Below are 23,299 nucleotides of genomic sequence, written 5' to 3'. Positions count from 1 at the left end.
TGAAGTCGCTCAGTCGTGTCCGACCCTTAGCAACCCCACGGACTGCAGTCTACCAGGCTCCTCCATCCATGGGATTTTCTAGGCAAGAGTACTGGAGTGGCTTCCCGTTGCCTTCTCCTTTCTTCCTAGAATCAAATGTAAAAAGTGGATATTGATTCAAAAGAACTTAGTCTTTTCTTGAGGGAGACCAGTTTGCTTGTTTTGTAGTCAGACTAATAAATGCTGTAGTCAAAGGATATAATCCTGTCATTTTGAACAATTGCTAAGAAGTTGTTTGCAAGCATCTCTAACAATATATAGGCTTTGTTTACAATAGCAAAATGCATTTTAAAGGGTGAAAGAAAGTGATAAATCTTTATGATACTGTAGCATCTTTACAAAAACATTTTCTATTTTAAATTCTGTTTTGGGATTTTATGACAGAAAAGGTCAACTTGAGACAGCATTTATTTCCTTCCCCCAGCCCATCAAAAATTTTGTTTAAATAAATTTGTGGGTACCATAAAGATATTTTATTTTAGGATTGGACCACAGAATGACCAGTTAAGATTTTTCAGGCTGAGTGTGCTTTGTTTAGGAGGTGGCAAGTTAAGAGGAAAGGGGAGAATTAAAATATTTGCAAGATGTCATTAATCTCCAGCAAGAGCCAAGAGTTGTTTTTTTCCCCCCTTCATTTCAGAACTAATCCAGCTTTCTGTTATTTGGCTCAGAAAAGTCTTAAATCTGTAACAAGAGAGTAACTTCCTGTTCTCAAGAGTATGACTGCCAAAGAAAACATTTACAAGAAAAGTCCCAGGGCCAAAAAATTGCCTACTAATTATTTCTCAACCCCCCTCCCACCCCAATTCAGGAAGGTGAATGCTGTAAATGCTCTATGTTAAAACTCGAAAGTATGTGTTGAAAAATTAAGAGAAAACCCCCAAGAACTGTTTGCCATTTATTTATATTTTATTGCATTCAAATTACATCAGTTTTATGGCCCTTGGGCACAAATTAATGTTTCTTATAATATTTTGTTCAGAATTCCATGAAAGTTTTTACCTATTACCTTCCCAACTGAAGAAGACAGAAGCAGCACCAGCATGGAACTCACCTAGTCTTACCAGCTCCAAGCTGGCCTGATAATCAGCAGTGGGTCTTGGTTTTATCCTTGACGATCTGTCCATTCAGTGTGTGCGTGAGTGCTAAGATACTTCAGTTGTGGCTGACTCTTTGCGACCCTGTCAAATGTAGCCCACCAGGCTCCTCTGTCCATAGGATTCTCCAGGCAAGAATACTGGAGTGGGTTGCCATACTCTGCCATACTCCAGGGGATCTTCCTGACCCAGGGATCAAACCCATGTTTCCTGTGGCTTCTGCATTGCAGGCAGATTCTTTACCACTGAGCTACAGGGGGAGTCCCATCTAATCAGTGCAATGTCAGTCAGAATCCCAATGACCCATAGGTAGAAACTGACAGAGAGTAAACTCATATGGAAGTGCAAAGGACCTAGACTAGCCAAAACAGCTTTGAAAAAGAACAGAGTTGAAAAGCCCGTACTACCTGACTTCAGGGATGAAGCTACAGCAATCAAGTCAGTGTGGGACTGGTGTTAAGACAGGCAACTAGATCATTATAACAGACTGTACAGAAATAGACCTATGCACCAGTATGACCAGTTGATTTTCCACAATGGTACAAAGGCAATCCAGTGGAAAATGCATAGTCTTTTCAACAGATGGTGCTAAAACAATTCATTGGACATCCATATGCAAAAACTTCTTTGATTTATACTTCACACCATGTATTAGCAATCTAATCCTGCCTAACAAATTACCTCCAGATTTAGCAGCAGTTTCCCACTGGTCTCTTTCCAGAAACTCATCTCCAGTCTTACTTTGGGGCTTGTCCTCCTCTGACAAAGTCCAGTGAGTTATTCTCAAATTTGCATATGAGAGAAAGAAGCCTATGGTTTATTTAATCCTATTTATCCCGACATACTTTTTTATGCCCTGCTTTCCTTCTACACAGTCCTACTCAAAAGTAAGCATTATTCATTAAGTCTGTAATATGTGTCCAATAAAAGGAAACCCTTGGGTCTGCAGATATTCATGGTACAACATCTCCTTCACAGTAATGACTAGTACTGACAGCAGGGGTCAATGTTGGTGTCAATTGTAGGCATGTCTCTGGAAACTTCTCCTGTGCTGTTTCACATGATCAGCCCAGCCAGCCTCCTTGGGGTGCAGTTCCATTTCCTTCCTGAGCAGAGCTGCTCATGGGAGCACTGCACCTGAGAGCCACCCATGGGACTATTGCAATTGAGTGACAATACCAACTCCAGCCTTCCCACCCTGTTCTGAAGTCAGACAGGTCTGGATTTTTATCTCTCTTTGACTTTCCATTTCTTTACCTACAAAACGGTGGTAGTGACATTTTCTACACAGAATTGCTATGAAGATTGGAGTGGTTGCATGCTATGCCTAGGTCGGTAACTCAGTCTCCTTTACTCTCTAGCCAAGGCTCTTTCTGGATACTTTTTGTTTATAGATTTCTCCATGCTTGTTGAGTGGAATGTTGTCCCCTCCTTTATAGGAAACTGCCCCGCTTACCTGTATGGTTGCTGTTGTTCAGTCTCTGAGTTGTGTCCAGCTCTTTGTGACCCCATGGACAGCAGCACGCCAGGCCCCTCTGTCCTGGACGTGATGGTCTGTCATCAGATGTGAGAGTAGAAAAGACAGGATGGAAACAAATACCCCTGGGATTCAAAGAAAGCAAAGATCGGGAGGAGACAGACTCACTGGGAACAATTTTGGAAAGGATGAAGGTCTTGAGGGTACACATCCGTGTCTCCCCAGCACCTGGCATGTGCTGGTTGAACTGAACTGGGCCTCTGAGTCTGGATGTCCAGGAGAGCACTATGGTCCGATGTGGCCTGAAGCAGGACAGAAAGGAATCCTGGAGCAGGCCAGTGGCATTTACTGGGGAGAAAGAGGGTACCCAGAGTAGACAGATCCACTTGGACCAGCTGGGAATCAGTCTTGGTTGGTGCGCCCTCTATTGGGAAGACCATGTCACATCACCAAGCTCCAGACACTTCCCAAACATTCTCTCCCCAGCTAGCCCTAAAAATAACTCCCTGGGGCACATGCCACCCAAACTCAAACCTCCTATCAGACATATGGTGAATCTTTTGTCACGATGGCCAACTCTAGCTTCTGACTCACAAAACAGCAGGCCTGCTCTGATTCCAGGATCCTGGAGGACGCCAGCTCCTAAGTAAGCCCAGTCCTGTTTGCCTGTCAGCTGCCCTGCACTCTGGACCATGGGGACACCTGCACGCCTGCAGCTCACACCTGCACAGTCCGGAGCTCAGGTATCCACAGGCCATATCCTGAAGGTACTTTCTGCATTGTCGGTTTCTTGGGGGGAGGGGTGCAGGCCTTCCTAAAGCTACCAACTTTATACATGCCTTCATTTCTCATTCCCAGCGTTGGCAAAGAGGTAGGGAAAGAATATTCTTGTTCTGTTGGTGAGAGTTTCAGTGGACTCAGATCTCCAGAGGCCACACTGGACCACATGCACTGAAATACTGAAATGTACCTAACTCGTGACCCAGTGATCCCTCTTCTAGGAACTTATCAGAGGATTGCTTTAAAAATGAGTCAAGACAATTCCAAAATTCCAACAGCTGGCGATAGGGCAAGTAAACCATAGTACACCAATGAAGTAGAATCCAACTAGCTGTCAGAAACATCAGTGTAGCTCTGCACATCTGTGCCTATATAGAATGCTGCAGTGTGAAAGTGAAATGTGGTTATCGACCATAGGTAACACTTTCCAAGGGCTTACTATGCGCCCTGCACTACTCTAAGAACCCCACAGATATTAACTCATTTCATATGCGCACAGTGACAGTTGGGAAAGAACTGTCACTGATCCCATTTTACAGGGGCTCAAAGAGGTTCTGTGACTTGCTTAAGGCACACACTTGTGACTAAGCTGAGATAGTCCCAAGAGCCTGGTGTTCCTGAGTGCCATGATTCTGCTTCTGTATAGAGTCCTGTGTATTCTAAAACAATAAATGGTCTGTGTGTGTGTGTGTGTGTTTAAGAAAGTCTGGAAGGATTGGAATGAGAATATTAATTGAGGCATTATTATAGGAATACATTTTTGGAATAAATTCAGAGTAAATTTGCTATGTGATATTAGTTTTTCTCTCCAGTTCTACATGAAACCTGTGCTTATGAGGAGGTTGAAGAACAAATGCCACTCTGTTTTAGATGGTAGATTGAGTGTCACTAACTTTGACAAAAGGGTGAGAAGGATCAGCTCTGGTTTTTTTTCAGTTTCAAGTCTGTATCACTGAGGAAGTCCCTTCAGTGGTCTTTCTGAATAGTTCAAATAATGTTTAGAATTCTCCACATGTTTTAGGTATATTTAAAAATTTAGAAATACAAAAGGCCCAGGGACAGACCACCTTTAATGTTATAGAATGAGTCCTAAAATTCTTTGAATTTAAAATTACTGATTTTTTTTTTCCTTTTTTGGTTGTTTTAAGGAGGAGGGTGTGGAGTGCTTGCCGAACAGTCTTTCTTTCTTTCTTGCTGTCACCAAAACTGACATTTTTTATGCCACCACATTTCAGTTAGAAGCTGTTCCCCCACCAGCTTCTCCAGGGGCCCAGGGGTTCCCAGTCCTGCTTCACTACCTCCTGGTCCCAGGATCTGCCTTTTCCTGAAATTCTCTTCCTTGACACTGGGCTAGGAAAAGGCTTCTCTCGCTAAAGCACCTTGGAGAGGGACGGCAGCCAGGACTCAACAGCAGTGCTTTAAGACACACCTCCAGATGGCAGGACCCTCCTGTGCACCACGTCCCAGGACAGGCCTCTGCGTGACCTACCTCAGTTGGCACTCACATTAGCCTATCAGGTAGGTGTGGTTTTTCTTTTAAATTAAAGTGCAGTTGATTTACAGTGTTGTATTAATTACTGCTGTACAGCAAAGTGATTCAGTTATAGATATACATTCTTTTTTATATATTCTTTTCCATTGTGCTTTATCATAGGATATTGAATATAGTTCTCTGTGCTACACAGTAGGACCTTGTTATTTATCCATTATGTATATATACCAGTTGGCATCTGCTAATCCCAGACTCCTACTCCATCCCTCCCCCCAACGCCTTCCCCCTTGACAACCACCAATCTTTTCTCTATGTCTGTGACACAGTTTCTGTTGCATAGATAGGTTCATTTGTTTCTTATCTTAGATTCCGCAGATAAGTGATATCTGCGGGTAGTTGTCTCTTTCTGACTTACTTAGTACCATCATCTCTAGCTCCATCCATGTGCTGCAGATGGCATTATTTTGTTCTCTTTCATGGCTGAGTAATATTCCATTGTATATATGTACTGCATCTTCCTTATCATTCACCTGTACATAGACGTCGAGGTTGTTTCCATGTCTTGGTTATTGTGTACAGTGCTGCTGTGAACACAGGGGTGCATGTCTCTTGTTGAATTATAGCTTTGCCCAGATCTATGCCCGGAAGTGGAATTGCTGGATATATGGTAATTCTATTTTTAGTTTTCAGAGAATCTTCCATACTGTTTTCCACAGTGGCTGCCCCAACTTACATCCTCACCAGCAGCCATAGGAGAGTTCCCTTTCTCCACACCCTGCCCAGCATTTTTTATTTGTTGACTCTTTAATGATGACCATTCTGACTAGTAGGTGCTGGTACCTCCTTGTAGTTTTGATTTGCATTTCTCTAATAATTAGTGATGTTGATCATCTTTTCATGAACCTACTGGTCATCTGTATTTCTTATTTGGAGAAACGTCTGTTTAGGTCTTCTGCCCATTTTTCTTTTTTCCTCCTTAATACTTATTTATCTGGCTGTGCTGGGTCTTAGTTGTGGTAGACAGGACCTTCGATTTTCGTTGTGGCATGAGGGATCTTTTAGTTGTGGCATGAACTCTTGATTGCAGCATGTGGGATCTAGTTCCCTGACTAGGGATCAAACCCAGGGCTCCTGCACTGGGAACACAGCCTGCAGCTGGACCACCAGGGAAGTCTCCTCCTTTCCATTTTTCAGTTGGGTTGTTTGGTTTTTTTGTTGTTGTGTGAGCTGTTCGGATATTTTGGAAATTAAGCCCTTCTTGGTCACATTGTTTGCAAACATTTCCTCCCATTCCATAGGTTATTTTGTTTTCCTTATGGTTTCCTTTGCTATGCAAAAGCTTGTGAGTTTGATTAAGTCCTATTTGTTTTTGTTTCGGTTGCCTTAGGAGACTGAGCTAAAAAACATTGGTACAGTTAATGTCAGAAAATGTTTTTCCTATGATCTCGTCAAGTAGTTTTATAGTGTTATGTCTTACGTTTAAGTCTATAAGCCATTTTGAGTTTATTTTTGTGTAAAAAATATGGAACCCTTCATGCACTTGTGTGGCATGCTTCTTGTTCAGTCACTCAGTCATGTCTGAATCTTTGTGACCCCAGGGGTAGCAGCATGCCAGGCTTCCCTGTCTTTCACTGTCTCCTGAGGTTTGCTTAAAATCATGTCCACTGATTCGGTGATGCCATCCCACCAGCTCATCCTCTGCCCTCAGTCTTTCCCAGCTTCAGGGTCTTTTCCAACGAGTTGGCTCTTTACATCAGGTGGCTGAAGTATTGGTGCTTCAGCTTCAGCATTAGTCCTTCCAATGAATATTTAGGATTGATTTCCTTTAGGATTGACTGGTTTGATCTCCTTGCTGTCCAAGGGACTCTCAAGAGTCTTCTCCAGCACCACAATTCAAAAGCATCAATTCCTCAGCACTCAGCTGTCTTTATGCTCCAAATCTCACATCCATACACGACTACTGGAAAAACCATAGCTTTGACTGTACAGACCTTTGTCGGCAAAGTGATGTCTGCTTTTTATTACCCTGTCTAGGTTTGTCATAGTTTTTCTTCCAAGAAGCAAGCGACTTTTAATTTCGTGGCTGCAGGCACCATCTGCAGTGATTTTGGAGCGCCAAAAAATAAAGTCAGCCACTGTTTCCACTGTTTCCCCATCTATTTGCCGTGAAGTGATGGGACCGGATGCCATGATCTTAGTTTTCTGAAGTTGAGTTTTAAGCCAACTTTTTCACTCTCCTCTTTTACCTTCACCAAGAGGCTCTTTAGGTTCCTGTTAGCTTTCTGCAATTAGGGTGGTGTTATCTGCATATCTGAGGTTATTGATATTTCTCCCAGCTATCTTGATTCCAGCTTGTGCTTCATCCAGTCTGGCATTTCACATGATGTACTCTGAATAGAAGTTAAATAAGCAGGGTGACAATATACAGCCTTGACATACTCCTTTCCCAATTTGGAACCAGTCCGTCATTCCATGTCAGGCTCTAACTATTGCTTCTTGACCTGCATATGAATTTCTCAAGAGGCAGGTAAGGTGGTCTGGTATTCCCATTTCTTGAAGAGTTTCCCACAGTTTGTTGTGATCCACACAGTCAAAGGCTTTAACATAGTCAATGAAGCAGATGTTTTTCTGGAATTCCCTTGCTTTTTCTGTGATCCAACAGATGTTGGCAAGTTGATCTCTGGTTTCTCTGCCTTTTCTAAATCCAGCTTGTACATCTGGAAGTTCTCAGTTCATATATTGTTGAAGCCTAGCTTGAAGGATTTTGAGCATTAACTTGTTAGCACGTGAAATGAGCACAATTGTGCGGTAGTTTGGGCATTCTTTGGCATTGCCCTTCTTTGGCATTGGAATGAAAACTGACCTTTTCCAGTCCTGTGGCTGTTGCTGAGTTTTCCAAATTTGCTGGCATATTGAGTGCAGCACTTTAACAGCCTCATCTTTTAGGATTTGAAATAAATCAGCTGGAATTCCATCACCTTCTCTAGCTTTATTCATACTAATGCTTCCTAAGGCCCACTTGACTCTGGACTCCCAGAATGTCTGGCTCTAGGTGAGTGATCACAGTATAATGATTATCCGGGTCATTAAGACCTTTCTTGTACAGTTCTTTCATGTATTCTTGCCACCTCTTCTTAATCTCTTCTGCTTCTTTTCAGTTCAGTTCAGTTGCTCAGTCATATCCAACTCTTTGCGACCCCATGGACTGCAGCACGCCAGGCTTCCCTGTCCGTTACCAACTCCCAAAGCTTGCTCAAACTCATGTCCATTGAGTCAGTGATGCCATCCAACCGTCTCATCCTCTGTTGTCCCCTTCTTCTCCTACCTTCAGTCTTTCCCAGAATCAGGGTCTTTTCTAAGAAGACAGTTCTTTGCATCAGTTGGCCAAAATATTGGAGCTTCAGCATCAGTCCTTCCAATGAATATTCAGGACAGATTTCTTTTAGGATTGACTGGTTTGATCTCCTTGCTGTCCAAGGGACTCTCAAGAGTCTTCTCCAACACCATGGTTCAAAAGCATCAATTCTTCAGCACTCAGCTTTCTTTATGGTCCAGCTCTTACAAACCATAGCTTATGGATCTTTGTTGGTAAAGTGATGTCTCTGCTTTTTTCTGTTAGGTCCATAGTGTTTCTGTCCTTTATTGTGCCCATCTTTGCATGAAATAGTCCCTCGGTATCTCTAATATTCTTGAAGCGATCTCTATTCTTTCCCATTCTATTGATTTCCTCTATTTCTTTGGTTTGCATTGTTCACTGAAGAAGGCTTTCATATCTCTCCTTGCTATTCTTTAGAACTCTACATTCAGTTGGGTATATCTTTCCCTTTCTCCTTTGCTTTTTGCTTCTCTTCTTTTCTCAGTTATTTGCAAGGCCTCCTCAGACGACCTTTTTGACTTCTTGTATTTTTCTTGGGGATGGTTTGGATCACCACCTTCTTTACAGTATTATGAACCTCTATCCATAGTTCTTCTGGTACTCTATCGGATCTAATCCCTTGAATCTATTTGTCACTTCCACTGTATAATCATAAGGGATTTGATTTACTTGCTGAGGGGCCATGCTAATCTTCTGTATATTGTTCCAATTTTAGTATATGTGCTGCTGAAGCAATCAAGTAGGCATGGTTATCCCAAGTTAGTAGAATATGAAGTTGATATTCAGAGAGCTTTGATGACATGCCCAAGGTCCCACAACCCCAATTTAAATACAAATTTGACTTCAAAATGTGCCATTTCCTCTTGACACTATGTTGACTTGTGGTCATTTACTCAGCTGAGTTGCTTTGCTTTCTTTCTTTGGCTCTTTTTTTTTTTTTTAAAGGTAAGAGGTAGGGAGTTTGGGTGGGCTTCCTTGGTAGCTCAGCTGGTAAAGAATCCACCTGCAACGAGGGAGACCTGGGTTTGATCTCTGGGTTGGAAAGATCCCCTGGAGGAGGAAAGATCCCCTGGAGTGATACTCACTCCAGTATTCTTGTCTGGAGAATCCCCATGGACAGAGGAGCCTGGCAGGTGACAGTCCATGGGGTCACAAAGAGTCAGACATGACTGAATGACTAACCACAGCACGCAGGAGGATTTTTTTTTTTTTTTTTAGTAAAAATTATTTTAATGTTTATAAACATGAGTGCATCTTAATCTTTCTAGAAGGTAAGTTAACTAGATAAATTTTAGGGTTTAAATACATACACACAAACGCACACACTCTCTCGTACAGTTTATAAATGATTGTACTGATTGAAAGATGATGGTGCCCTAACTTGAACAGTCCAGAACCTGGTTCTGTTCTTTACCCCTCTACACGGTCATGAATGACACACAATGACAGCATCAGTAGAACAAAATATATGGCATTTATTAAACATATGTGACATAGGTTATAATATCAAAGTAGAGCATGCATAAACAAATTATTCATTCTTTTAACGAAAACAATAATTGATATTGAAAACATTAAGTGATTAAATTTCCACAACATACAAAATTCTCTTTCATTTAAAGTGAGAGAAAAAGTAAATCACAGGTTGAAGAAATACAGTGATTTCAGCTGGCCCCATAAAGACATAAGGCACAAATTAAACCGAGGGATTAGCACGTCAGAATGAAACGCGTCTGCCCTCACAAGGACTGGCTCCAGCCAAGGCTCCCAAGTCCCTGCATGGGCCCTCGGCACCTGCCCCCTCCTTCCTGGGGTCACATTTCCCCAGGTGCCCATGCTCCTACGGACAGGCTTCCCTGTAGCAGAGAAACACTGCCTCTAATACTTTTACAGGTAAATAAAACCTTCATGCTGTAACAAATGATCCTGGCATGAGTAGCATGAAATTTCAAGTTAATACCCTTTTTCCTCCCAACTGAAGTCTAGTAAAACAGAAAAGAGAGAATTCTCCTGCCAGGACTCAGTGTCTGCATGGAAAGCTAACGACGGCCCAGTACAGCCGGGTACATACATACACCGGTTGGGTGTTTGAAAAACAACCTTGAAACCTCTCTCTCCTGCCCTCCCCCCTCCACCTCCACTTTGCCTCAGGTTTTAGAAGTGGAGCAAAACCTCAGCAATTTCCACTGGGACTTAAAACAGTGTACAGGAGGAAGCAACAGTCACCCTTTCCAGACTTCAGGCTGCAGGGTTCCAGGGCCTTTGTCCATCAGTGAAAAGTGCACATCTCCAAGTGCTTAGGTCAGAGTTTTCTTCGTGGTCAACTCTAGGACTCGTGTGTACGGGGTATAGTTCCTAGAAGGCATTGCGATCTCACGAGTCCTACCTGTTTGGCTGAGAAATAAAAAAAGGCAAATCAGGAATATGAAACAAAACTCACCATATGCTTCATGTGATAAGATAACTCTAGAAAATCCATTTTCAACACTTAAAAATAGACTGCAGTAATACAGTTGAGTATTTAGAGGGACCATTATTTTTAGTAACTTTTAAAAAATTATTTATTCGGAGGATAATTGCTTTATAATATTGTCTGATTTCTCCCATACATCAACATGAATCAGAATTCATGAATATCCCCTCCGTCACGAAACTCCCACTCCTTTAGGTTGTCACAGAGCACCAGGTTTAGCTCCCTGTATTATATAGCAAGTTCTCATTGTTGTTCAGTCACTAAGTCGTGTCTTACACTTTGTGACCCCATATGGACTGCACGCCCAGACTTCCCTGTCCTTCACTCTCTCCTGGAGTCTGCTCAATGGAATCATGTCCATTGAGTCAGTGATGCTATCCGACCATCTTGTCTGCTGTCACCTGCTTCTCCTCCTGCCCTCAATCTTTCCCAGTATCAAGATCTTTTCCAGTGAGATGGTGCTTCGCACATCAGGTGGCTGAAGTATTGGAGCTTCAGCATCAGTCCTTCCAATGAATATTCAGGGTTGATTACCTTTAGGACTGAGTGGCTTGATCTCCTTGCTGTCCAAGGGACTTTCAGAAGTCCTCTGTCCATGGGATTCTCCAGGCAAGATTAGTAGAGTGCGTAGCCATTCCCTTCTCCAGGGGATTTTCCTGTCCCAGGGATCAAACCGGGTTTCCTGCATCGCAGGCAGGTTCTTTACTATCTGAGCCACTAAGGAAGCCCTCAACTTTGCATTAGCTATTTTACATATGGTAATGTATATATTTCCATGCTACTCTCAAGTATTAGAGCTTCAGCATCAGCATCAGTCCTTCCAATGAATAGTCAGGGTTGATTCCTTTAGGATTGACTGGTTGGATCTCCTTGCAGTCCAAGGGACTCTCAAGAGTCTTCTCCAACACACAGTTCAAAAGCATCGATTCTTCAGTGTCAGCCTGTTCTATTGTTACACATGCATGTATATTCATTTTCTGATTCTTTTCTCATATATTTTATCCCAGAATATTGAGTAGAGTTCCCTGTGCTGTATAGTAGGTCCTTGTGGGTTATCTTTCTTATGTATAATAGCGTGTATATGTTAATCCCAAGCTCCTGATTTAACCGCCTCCCACATTTCCCCTTAAGCCTTTGACTGTGTGGATCACAATAAACTGTGGAACATTCTGAAAGAGATGGGAATACCAGACCACCTGACCTGCCTCTTGAGAAACCTGTATGCAGGTCAGGAAGCAACAGTCAGAACTGTACATGGAACAACAGACTGGTTCCAAATAGGAAAAGGAGTATGTCAAGGTTGTATATTGTCACCCTGCTTATTTAACTTATATGCAGAGTACATCATGAGGAACGCTGGACTGGAAGAAGCACAAGCTGGAATCAAGATTGCCGGGAGAAATATCAATAACCTCAGATATGCAGATGACACTACCCTTATGGCAGAAAGTGAAGAGGAACTCAAAAGCTTCTTGATGAAAGTGAAAGAGGAGAGTGAAAAGGTTGGCTTGAAGCTCAACATTCAGAAAACAAAGATCATGGCATCTGGTCCCATCACTTCATGGGAAATAGATGGGAAAACAGTGGAAACTAGTGTCAGACTTTATTTTTTTGGGCTCCAAAATCACTGCAGATGCTGATTGCAGCCATGAAATTAAAAGACGCTTACTCCTTGGAAGGAAAGTTATGACCAACCTTGATAATATATTAAAAAGCATAGACATTACTTTGCCAACCAAGGTCCGTCTAGTCAAGGCTATGGTTTTTCCCGTGGTCATGTATGGATGTGAGAGTTGGACTGTGAAGAAAGCTGATCGCTGAAGAATTGATGCTTTTGAACTGTGGTGTCGGAGAAGACTCTTGAGAGTCCCTTGTACCGCAAGGAGATCCAACCAGTCCATTCTAAAGGAGATCAATCCTGGGTGTTCATTGGAGGGACTGATGCTGAAGCTGAAACTGCAATACTTTGGCCACCTCATGCGACAAGTTGACTCACTGGAAAAGACTCTGATGCTGGGAAAGGTTGGGGGTGGGAGGAGAAGGGGACGACAGAGAATGAGATGGCTGGATGGCATCACCGACTCTGTGGACATGAGTTTGAGTGTACTCCGGGAGTTGGTGATGGACAGGGAGGCCTGGCGTGCTGTAATTCATGGGGTCGCGGAGAGTCGGACACGACTGAGCGACTGAACTGAACTGAACTGAACTGACAAATTATTAAATTTTTTCTTCTAGTTCTGTGAAAAATGCCATTGGTAATTTGATAGAGATTGCATGAAATCTGACTTTACTACCCAAATCAATCTATGTTTTCATACTATTGATTCATATATCAGGAATGTGATATATTTCTCCATCTGTTTGTATCGTCTTTGAGTTCTTTCATCAGTGTCATCTGCATAGAGATCGTTTGTCTCCTTAGGTAGGTTTATTTCTAGGTATTTTATTCTTTTTGTTGCAGTGGTGAATGGGACCGTTTCCTTAATTTCTCTTTCTGATTTTTCATTGTTAATGTATAGGAATGCAAGGGATTTCTGTGTATTAATTTTATATCCTGTGACTTTACTAAATTCATTGATTAGCTCTTGTAATTTTCTGGTGGTATCTTTAGGGTTTTCTATGTATAATATCAATGTCATCTGCAAATAGAGTTTAACTTCTTCTTTTTCAGTCTGGATTCCTTTTATTTCTTCTCTGATTGCCATGGCTACAACTTCCAAAATTATGTTGATTAATGATGATGAGAGTGGGCACCCTTGCCTTGTTCCTGATCTTACAGGAAATACTTTCAGTTTTTCACCATTGAGAATGATGTTTTCTGTGGGCTTGTCCTATATGGCCTTTATTATGTTGAGGTAGATTCCTACTGTGCCCATTTTTCTGGAGAGATTTTATCAAATGTGAGTTGAATTTTTTTGAAAGCCTTTTCTGCATCTATTGAGATTATCATATGGTTTTTGTCTTTCAATTTGTTAATATGGTGTATCACGTTGATTGATTTACATATATCAAAGAATCCCTGCATCCCTGGGATAAACCCCACTAGATCACGATGTATGATCCTTTTAATGTGTTGTTGGATTCTGTTTGCTAGTATTTTGTTGAGGATGTTTACATCTGTGTTCATCAATGATACTGGCCTGTAGTTTTCTTTTTTGTGTGATGACTTTGTCTGGTTTTGGTATCAGAGTGATGGTGTCCTCATAGAATGAGTTAGGGAGTATTCCTCCCTCTGCAGTTTTTTGGAAGCGTTTGAGCAGGATAGGTGTTAGTTCTTCTCTAAATGTTTGATGGAATTCCCTGTGAAGCCGTCTGGCCCTGGGCTTTTGTTTGTTGGAAGGTTTTTGATCACACTTTCAATTTCAGTGCTTGTGATTGGTCTGTTCGTAATTTCTATTTCTTCCTGGGTCAGTCTTGAATGGTGGTTGTACTTTTCTAAGAATTTGCCCATTTCTTCCAGGTTGTCTATTTTATTGGCATATAGTTGCTCATAGTAATCTCTGTATTTCTGCATTGTCTGTTACAACTTCTTTTTCATTGTTTGTTGACATGTTAATGATGGCTTTTCTGACTGGTGTATGTTGGTACTTCATTGTAATTTGCATTTCTCTACTAATTAGTGATGCTGAGCATCTTTTCATGTGCCTGCTGGTCATCTATATTTCTTCTTTGGAGAAATGTGTATTTAGATCTTCTGTCCATTTTTCCATTGAGCTTTTTTGTTGTTGTTATCTACTTATATAAGCTGTTTGTGTATTTTGGAGGTTAAGCCCTTGTCTACTGCGTCATTTGCCAATATTTTCTCCCATTCCATGGATTGTCTTTTCATTTTTTTATGGTTTCCTTTGCTGTGCAAAAGCTTGTAAGTTAAGTCCCATTTGTTTGTTTTTGTTTTTATTTCTACTGCCTTGGGAGACTGATCTAAGAAAACATTAGTACAATTTCTGCCAGAGAATGTTTTACCTATGCTGTCTTCTGGGTGTTTTATGGTGTCATGTCTTGTGTTTAAGGCATTAAGCCATTTTGCGTTTATTTTTGTGCATGATGTGAGGGTGTGTTCTAATTTCATTCATTTATATGCTGCTGTTCAGCTTTCCCAGCACCACTTGCTCAAGAGACTTTTCCCCATTTTATATTCTCTTCTCCTTTGTTGGAGATTAATTGACCTTAGATGTGTAGGTTTGTTTTTGGCCTCTCTATTCTGTCCTGCTGATCCATATGTCTAGTTTTATACCAATAATACACTGTTTTGAATGCTGTAACTTTGTAATATTGTCTGAAGTCTGGGAGAGTTATGCTGCCTGCTTTTTTCCCTTAGGACTGTCAATTCTGTGTCTTTTATAATTCCATATAAGTTTTTGGATTACTTTTCTAGTTCTATGAAAAATATCATGGGTATTTTGATAGGGTTTGCATTAAATCTGTAGACTTTTTTGTGTCACATGGTCATTTTAATATGCTCCGGATCAGAGATGTATTAATATGTGTTTTGTTACCTGAACATTATTGACTAGAGATGTTTCAGTATTCATTTACATAACAAATCGCCAGCCAAAGGTGTTAGTTTCTGCAAAAAACCCCGGTCAGTAAGGTGTTAACAGTATTAATTCTTCCAGTCCAAGAGCATGGGATATCTTCCCTTTCTCTGAATGCTCTTTAATTTCCTTTATTATTATTTTATAAATTCATAGCATAAGTCTTTCACCTACTTGGTCAGGTTTATTCCTTTTTTTGGTGCTATTTTAAAAGTTTTTTTTTGTTTTTACATTTCTTTCTGATATTTCATTGTTAATGTAAAGAAATGCAACCAACCTTTGAATGTTAGGCTTAAAGCCTGCTACTTTGCTGAACTGATTTATTAGCTTGAGTAGTTTTGTGTGCAGCTCTTAGGATTTTATATATATATATATATATATATATATATATAAAACCATGTTGTCTGCATACAGTGACAATTTTACCTCTTCCCTTCTAGTTTGGATACCTTTTATTTCTTGTCTGCTGTGGCTAGACTTCAAGGACTATGCTAAATAGAAGTGGTGACAGTGAGCATCCTTATTTCACATTTTAGCAGGAACGCTATTACCTTTTCACCATTGAGTATTTTATTGGCTGTGGATTTGTCATAAATGGCTTTTATGATGTTGAGATATGCTCCCTAGGAGATGGCTCCAAAAAAGATATTGCTGCTATTTACATCAGAGTGTGTTCTGTTTTCCTCTAGGAGTTTTATAGTGTCTGGCCTTACATTTAGGTCTTTAGTTTGAGTTTTATTTTTGTGTATGATGTTAGGGAGTGTTCTAATTTCATTCTTTTACATGGAGCTGTTCAGTTTTTCCCGGCACCATTTATTGAAGAGACTGTCTTTTTTCCATTGTGCAGTCATTTGGATACTACTTCTTCCAATCCAAGGATATGGTATATCTTTCCTTCTTAAAAGCTCCCTCCCTGGGTGCAGGCCGCATCCCAATTCTTTCTTTTCCCTTTTATCCTACCCACTTATGTGGTGATTTTCTTGCCCTTTCTAAAGCCTGAGGTCTTCTTTCAGCACTCAGTAGATGTTTGGTGTGAATCGGTCCACTTGTAGATGTATGGTTAATGTTTTTGTGGGAGAAGGTGAGCTCCATGTCCTGCTCCTCCACCATCTTGAACCCCCTTTTCCCTGGAGCCAGACAGTAGTTTTAGCAACTTAAGGTTGCTAGGTATCCATGATTGAGAAAAATTAAAACAACAACAACAACAATCATTCATTCAGGAGCTCACAATGAGATGGGAAAGATACATACTTAAATAGTTGTAATGTCTTAGGTACTGTATAAAGACACAAGGAGCTATACTGGATGCTCTATATTTGCCTGTTCAGATCCATCCCCCTTCTCCACTCTACCCTATACCCTGGGAAGCTGACCAGGAGGTGGACATCAGTGGAATCCCTCACCCTTTACCTTCCAGTTGGTTTGGACCCATTAGGAGGTGGAGGCAGAGAATGAGAGAATGGAGCACAGGCAGACCAAGTCATCTGCTCCCTCTGCTCAGGCTGCAGCTTGGTAGTTGGCTACATTCCTCTAGCAAAGGCTACGCTGTAGCTCACCCCTTCATTCCTTCTACCAGCTTTCTCTCCCCATCTCTTCAGGCCCAGGCTGGAAACAGCTTCCACTGTTGCTAGCTCCAGAGCAAGCCAGTGCCCATTTTTTATTTCCCTAAAAGCTGCCCTCAAATTTGTACACAGTCATTTCATTTAAGTGTCTTCCATCTTCCCTTCCCGCTGTGAGCAGCACAAGAACAAACACATTATGGGGCAAACTGAGGGCAGAACAAGTTAGCTTCACTGGGAGGAAGTCAGCCCCGGGAAGGTGACTCCTGAAGGACGCCTAGGCATTCCGCAGGTGAGTGAGGAGGAGGTGGGGATTCCAGGCAGAGGCAGTACAGGCAAAGAAGGGTGGACACAGAGGCCACAGTGTGAAAAGGAGACATACTTAGCCAGGACTGGAGCAAAAGAGTTCAATGTGGAGGTGGCAGAATATGAGGTTGGGGTGGAAGGGGGAAGAAAGGCCCTCTGTGCCCTGCTAAGGGGTTCAGAATGAGACAGTGAGCCACTGCAGGTTTTTAAGGAGGGCAGGATATGCCCCTGTTTTTATACTAGCAAGATTCCTTGGCACCTCTGAGGGTTGACTGTAGAGGCCTTAGTCTGGAGGCCGGAGGTTATTTAGGAGAGTTTTGCTATTTAGAAAGTGAGAGAGACCATGAGAACTCAAACTGTAAAAATCGCACTGGAGGTAAAGTAGCAAGGAAATGTTAAGATGATATTTAGGAGGCAGAAGTAACAATTTTGTGATTAAAATGGAGAAAATGTCCCATTTCTTTTTCCTTATAGACATATAACTGCCTTTCCCAGCTTCCCTTGCACTTTGGTAGACCCCATGACTCTACAGGCAGAAATGATTTCTGTCACTTGCAGGTTTAGCCCATGTCCATTTTGCTGCCAAAGATATTTTCCTAAAAGGACACTTGGAGCATATTACAATTCTTCAAACTCCCCATTTCCCCCTCGCCTCCTGGATGGACGCTCATCTCCCCTGCAGGGTGTAAAGGCCTCTACCATCTACTGTTCTGTCTCCGCCTGGCCTCTCCTCATTCACGCACTGCTTCACAGTTCGGCCATCCTCAGCTGTCCCCTCATCAAATCAGTCTGATGCACTCCTACATGTATTTCAAGAATCAAACCTCATCCCCGATTCTCCACAGCAGTGATACAAACTATCACTCCTTTCTCTCTGTGCCCTCAGTTTCCTTGAGCAGCACTGCTCAGTTTTCTCCTTCCACAAGGTTCACTTTTGCTAAATTTGCCCATCAGTAACACCTCCCATCGGGCTTCCATGGTGGTTCAGTGGTGAAGAATCCACCTGATGGCAAATAATATCTTGCCATTTGCAAAACACGGATGGACCTTGAGGACATTAGGGTAAGTGAAATAAGTCAGACAAAGTATCTTACTCAAATGTTAAAAAAAAACAGAACAAAAACCAAGTTCACAGATACCAAGAAAAGATGGATGATTGCCAGAGGAAGGGGTTGGGGGATGAGCGAAATGGGGGAAGGCGGTCAAAAGGTACAAACTTCCAGTTATAAAAGTTATGAGGATGTAATGTACAGCATAGCAACTACAGGTAATAATACTGAATTGCTTGTTTGAGAGTTGCTAATAAATCATCACAAGAAAAAAGTTTTAATCACACGATATACAGCTACCCAGGTGGCTCAGCAGTAAAGAATCTGCCTGCAATGCAGGAGACACAGGTTCGATCCCTGCATTGGGAAGATCCCATGGAGAAGGAAATGGCAACCCACTCCAGTATCCTTGCTGGGAAATCCCATGCACAGAGGAACCTGGCGGGCTGCAGTCCATGGGGTTGCAAAGAGTCGGAGTGACTAAACAACAATGACAACAAACACCTATTAACGTGCAGTGATTTTCAACTATGGTTGGGAGACAACTTCTTAATAAGGTGAATTAGAAGCCTGGGTGTGGGGGATGTTAATCTTCACATAACTCTCCCAAGAGATTCAATGTCTTTTCCACACTCTCCTCCCCTTGAAAATGACTGTCACAGAAGCTTGTGACACTCCTGGAAGCATCTCACTGCACCTGCTGGTCTGCACATCCTCTGCTAGCTATAATTTCGTGAAGTGTGGAAACCACATCTGGGCATATCTTCATGACCTCAGTAGCTTACTAATGCCAGACACAGAACTGTTACTACACAGATGAATGACCAAGGCAACCAGAGGACGATGGATTTTGAGGAACGAGTGGTAACAATTTCACCGTCACCTGCTACAGAGAGGAATCCACAAGATACAGCAGTTCAGGAGTCCCCAGTGACCCGACCAGGCAGTTTAGTGGAGTGCCAGGGGCATGAGCCAGATGGCATTTTGTGCCAACTCCTGTGAAAATTCCACAGAACAGAAATAGTCTCTGGTGACACTATCCTAAAAGCCCATAAAGTTCAGAAATATTTATAAAGGTGAACCCTCTGGGTTTCAGAAACAGGCTCTCATATCTCAACCTTTCAAAAAGAATTGAGGTTAGTTTTTTTAGTTGATCACTAAGAAACAACAGGATTTCAAGAACACAAATAATTTCAACCACAGAATGAAAATTCAGCCATTTTCTTTAACACATTAAGGCTATTGTTAACCTTTTATTAATCCATAAAGGGGCAGTTCCCTGGGGCAAACAAAAGCAGAGTCAGCAAATAATGCCTTGACAAAAAGCTACTTTGTGTTCTGGTTTCTACAACAGAAATATGAAAATGTAGGCATTTTAAAGTACTTACTATGCACTGGGAACTTATGACTGCAAGGAATATTTTTCATTAAAATGTACCTATTAAGACATAATTTATGAGTTTACTGGAAACTGAGTTTCACTAAGGGACAAAGGAGAGAAGTCTCTTTTCTTTTGGTATTTTGTTTTCCACTTTTCTCTTTGAAGGATAGCTGACCTAAAATTGCTCTCAATGGCCTTAATTAATATATATCGAACTTCTCAAATTTGACTCATGAGTTTTGCCTTTAACTAGGTGTTTAGAAGCCCCTGGCATCATAGTGAATGCCTTTGAACCCTTCCCTCTCCTTGCTTTCCAGAAATCTATGCAACACAAAGACGAGATGAAGGAGAAGAATTTGAGAAGGAAAACCTGGAGACAGGGATGGGACTGAGTAGCTGAGACAGAACGCTAGTCTCCAGGAGGCTGGGGAAGTGGGAGTAGAACGTATGGAGCAAGTCATGAAGGAAAAAGCCTGATCCGCACCAGTGAGTGAGTCCAGGCGCAAAGCTCAAAGGTGAGTGCAGAACACTGAACTTATGGCAACTGGGACTGTGGTGATGGCATCAACAGAAATATGCAAAAATGGCCATATACACTGGATACTTTATATCTGAATCATCTTAGCAAGTTTCAGTAGAAATGACTATTAAAATCTTCCCCTAGGTAAGGAAACTGAGATTCAAAGAGGTTAGGCATTAGTTCAAAGTTATAGATATACCCAGAGGCAGATCCAGGACCCAGACCCAGGGCTGATTTCCAAGCCATTGCTCTTAACCACAACTAGAGGATCTGACTTTGATGGAAAAAAAAAATGTGCTCAGCTATTGATAGGGTGGGTATGAAGATGAAGTGGTGCCCAGCAGGCAGCCAGGAATGAGGACTTGTACACAAGAGAGGTGTGAGCTACCTAAGCTCTTCAAATCTCAGTTTCCTTGCCTAAGGGAAGATTTTGATAATTAACTGACTTCCAATTAGAGCTACTCTATTTTTTCTGTGTTCCCTGAGCAGCTCTAATTGTTAAGTCAGTCATGTTACACTCTTCACAACTCCATGGGGCTGTAGCCCGCCAGGCTTCTCTGTCCGTGGAATTTCCCAGGCAAGAATATTGGAGCTGGTTGCATTTTCCTACTGCAGAAGATCTTCCCTACCCAGGGATCAAAGCTGGTTTCCTGCTTGGCAGGCAGATTGTTAGCCACCAAATGCTGTTAGCAGTAGCACAGCATGTAAAACTTGCAGGTATAGGGAGAAATGGGGCATAGGTGCCATACAGCTTTACAGCAGCACAGGCTTTGTGCCCAATGCCTGGGACACACTGCAACACCTGACAACACAGCTGACCAAAGACCTCATCAATCACTGGGGCTTCCAGAGTTCTACAGTGTCCAGTGTAAACCACTGATACCAAACCACTGACAATTGAAAAATTCAACACATACTGAAGCACTAGCCACTCAATTAAGCTGTCAACCAACCAACCCAATCAAAAAATTGCCAGAAAACCGTAACAGATGTTTCTCCAAAGAAGAAATACAGATGACCAGGAGGCATATGAAAAGATGCTCAACATTACTCATTATTAGAAAAATGCAAACCAAAACTACCATGAGGTACCAACTCACCAGTAAGAATAGCCATCATTAAAAAGTCAACAAACAACAAATGCTGGAGAGGATGTTGAGAAAGGGAACCCTCCTACCCTGTCAGTGCAAATGTAAGTTAGTGCATCCATGATGGAAAGCAGGGATTCCTCAGAAAACTAAGAATAGAATTACCATATGATCTAGCAATGCCACTCCTGGGCATATATCTAGGCAAAACTCTAATCCAAAAAGACATGCACCCCGATGTTCATAGTAGCACTATTCACAATAGCCAAAACATGGAAACAACCTAAATGTCTATTGATAGATGAATGGATAAAGATATGTTACATATTTACAACAGAATATTTATTCAGCCATAAAAAAAAATAATGCCATTTGCAAGAACATGGATGGACCTAGAAATTATCATAGTAAGTGAAGTAAGAGAAAAACAAATATCACTCATATGTGGAATCTCATTTCTAAAAGATGATACAAACTTATTTTGGAGAAGAGAATAGCAATCCAATCCAGTATTCTTGCCTGGAGAATTCCATGGACAGAGGATCCTGGCAGGCTACAGTCCATGAGGTTGCAAAGAGTCAGACATGACTGAGCAACTAACACACAAACTTATTTACAGAATAGAAGCAGACTTATATCAAAAACAACTTACAGTTACCAGAGGGGAAACACTGGGGAGAAGGATAAACCAGGAGCTTGGGATGAACACGTGTACGCTACTATGTATAAAACAGATAACCAATAAAAACCTACTATATAGCACAGGGAACTCTATTCAATATCCTGTAATAACCTACATGAGAAAAGAATTAACAAAGAATGAATACATGTATAACTGAATCACTTGGTTGTACACCTGAAAGTGACACAACATTGCAAATCAACTCTACTCCAATAAAATGTTTAAAAAAATACTTGATACCATGTAAAATCAAGTTTTGATTTAGATGATAGGAATACTAGCTATTTATTAAGTTCTTAATTTCAGTTACCATGCTAAATTCTTTACATACATGTTTTCATTTAATCCTCATAACAGTCCAGTATGATTTGATATTGTCATCTTCATTCCCATTGTAAGGATGAAATCATAGAGGATTAAAGGAGACTGAGTAACTGGCGCAGGGCTGTGCACAGCTGGCTGGGCAGGGACCCTCACAGCCTAAACCTTCCCAGCTGGAGGGTGCGGCAGAAGACCCAGAAGAAAGAACAAAACTCACCTGCCTAACAGGCTTAATTCATTACTTTCTGTGGATCTAAGATATTTGGGGAGCCTATTTTTAAAATATTCTTGAAAACACCATGGAATCTTTTATTAGTTAGATGTCAGTTTGAAGTCTTAAGTGAGAACCAGGGATTCTTTTAGAACATAACACACTTTAGCAATCTCTACTGAGCTTTGACTATGCCAAAGCCTTTGACTGTGTGGATCACAATAAACTGTGGAAAATTCTGAAAGAGATGGGAATACCAGACCACCTGACCTGCCTCTTGAGAAACCTGTACGCAGGTCAGGAAGCAACAGTCAGAACTGGACCTGGAACAACAGACTGGTTCCAAATAGGAAAAGGAGTACATCAAGGCTGTATATTGTCGCGTTGCTTATTTAACTTATATGCAGAGTACATCATGAGGAACGCTGGGCTGGAAGAAGCACAAGCTGGAATCAAGATTGCTGGGAGAAATATCAATAATCTCAGATATGCAGATGACACCACCCTTATGGCAGAAAGTGAAGAGGAACTCAAAAGCCTCTTGATGAAAGTGAAAGAGGAGAGTGAAAAGGTTGGCTTGAAGCTCAACATTCAGAAAACAAAGATCATGGTATCTGGTCCCATCACTTCATGGGAAATGGATAGAAAATCAGTGGAAACAGTGTCAGACTTTATTTTTTGGGGCTCCAAAATCACTGCAGATGCTGACTGCAGCCATGAAATTAAAAGATGCTTACTCCTTGGAAGGAAAGTTATGACCAACCTTGATAGTATATTAAAAAGCAGAGACATTACTTTGCCAACCAAGGTCCGTCTAGTCAAGGCTATGGTTTTTCCCGTGGTCATGTATGGATGTGAGAGTTGGACTGTGAAGAAAGCTGATCACCGAAGAATTGATGCTTTTGAACTGTGG

General features: G+C 41.5%; 1 protein-coding gene, 1 long non-coding RNA gene and 1 pseudogene across 4 annotated transcripts in view; 1 reads left to right on the top strand and 2 right to left on the bottom strand.

Moving 5' to 3' along the window:
- The window catches only part of MYZAP (myocardial zonula adherens protein), a 145,674-nt gene that overhangs the window by 16,541 nt on the left and 105,834 nt on the right, over positions 1–23,299 (bottom strand). The window contains exon 13 of one of the 2 annotated variants that reach the window (XM_088839649.1): positions 9,717–10,655. The exons of the other annotated variant lie outside the window; for it this stretch is intronic. Coding sequence (XP_088695775.1) covers positions 10,559–10,655 — 97 coding nt within the window. The 3' untranslated portion in view covers positions 9,717–10,558. Of the gene's footprint in view, positions 1–9,716; positions 10,656–23,299 lie in introns of those variants that run through there. 2 annotated transcript variants of the gene reach the window in all.
- LOC129562361 (uncharacterized) lies at positions 3,154–23,168 on the top strand. Of its 2 annotated transcripts, XR_008687187.2 has the most exons (4): positions 3,154–3,380; positions 4,748–4,911; positions 19,882–20,079; positions 22,254–23,168. It is a non-coding gene; the product is annotated as an uncharacterized LOC129562361 (long non-coding RNA). The 2 variants fall into 2 exon arrangements; XR_016038209.1 differs by lacking the exon at positions 22,254–23,168 and having other exon boundaries at positions 19,882–21,984.
- On the bottom strand, positions 8,898–8,996 carry LOC148776449 (U6 spliceosomal RNA; annotated as a pseudogene).

The sequence above is a fragment of the Moschus berezovskii genome, chromosome 9 (assembly GCF_049115385.1).
Source record: "Moschus berezovskii isolate FMDL1 chromosome 9, NW_MosBer_1.0, whole genome shotgun sequence".
Taxonomy (NCBI): domain Eukaryota; kingdom Metazoa; phylum Chordata; class Mammalia; order Artiodactyla; family Moschidae; genus Moschus; species Moschus berezovskii.
This window is presented reverse-complemented; position numbering and strand designations above follow the sequence as displayed.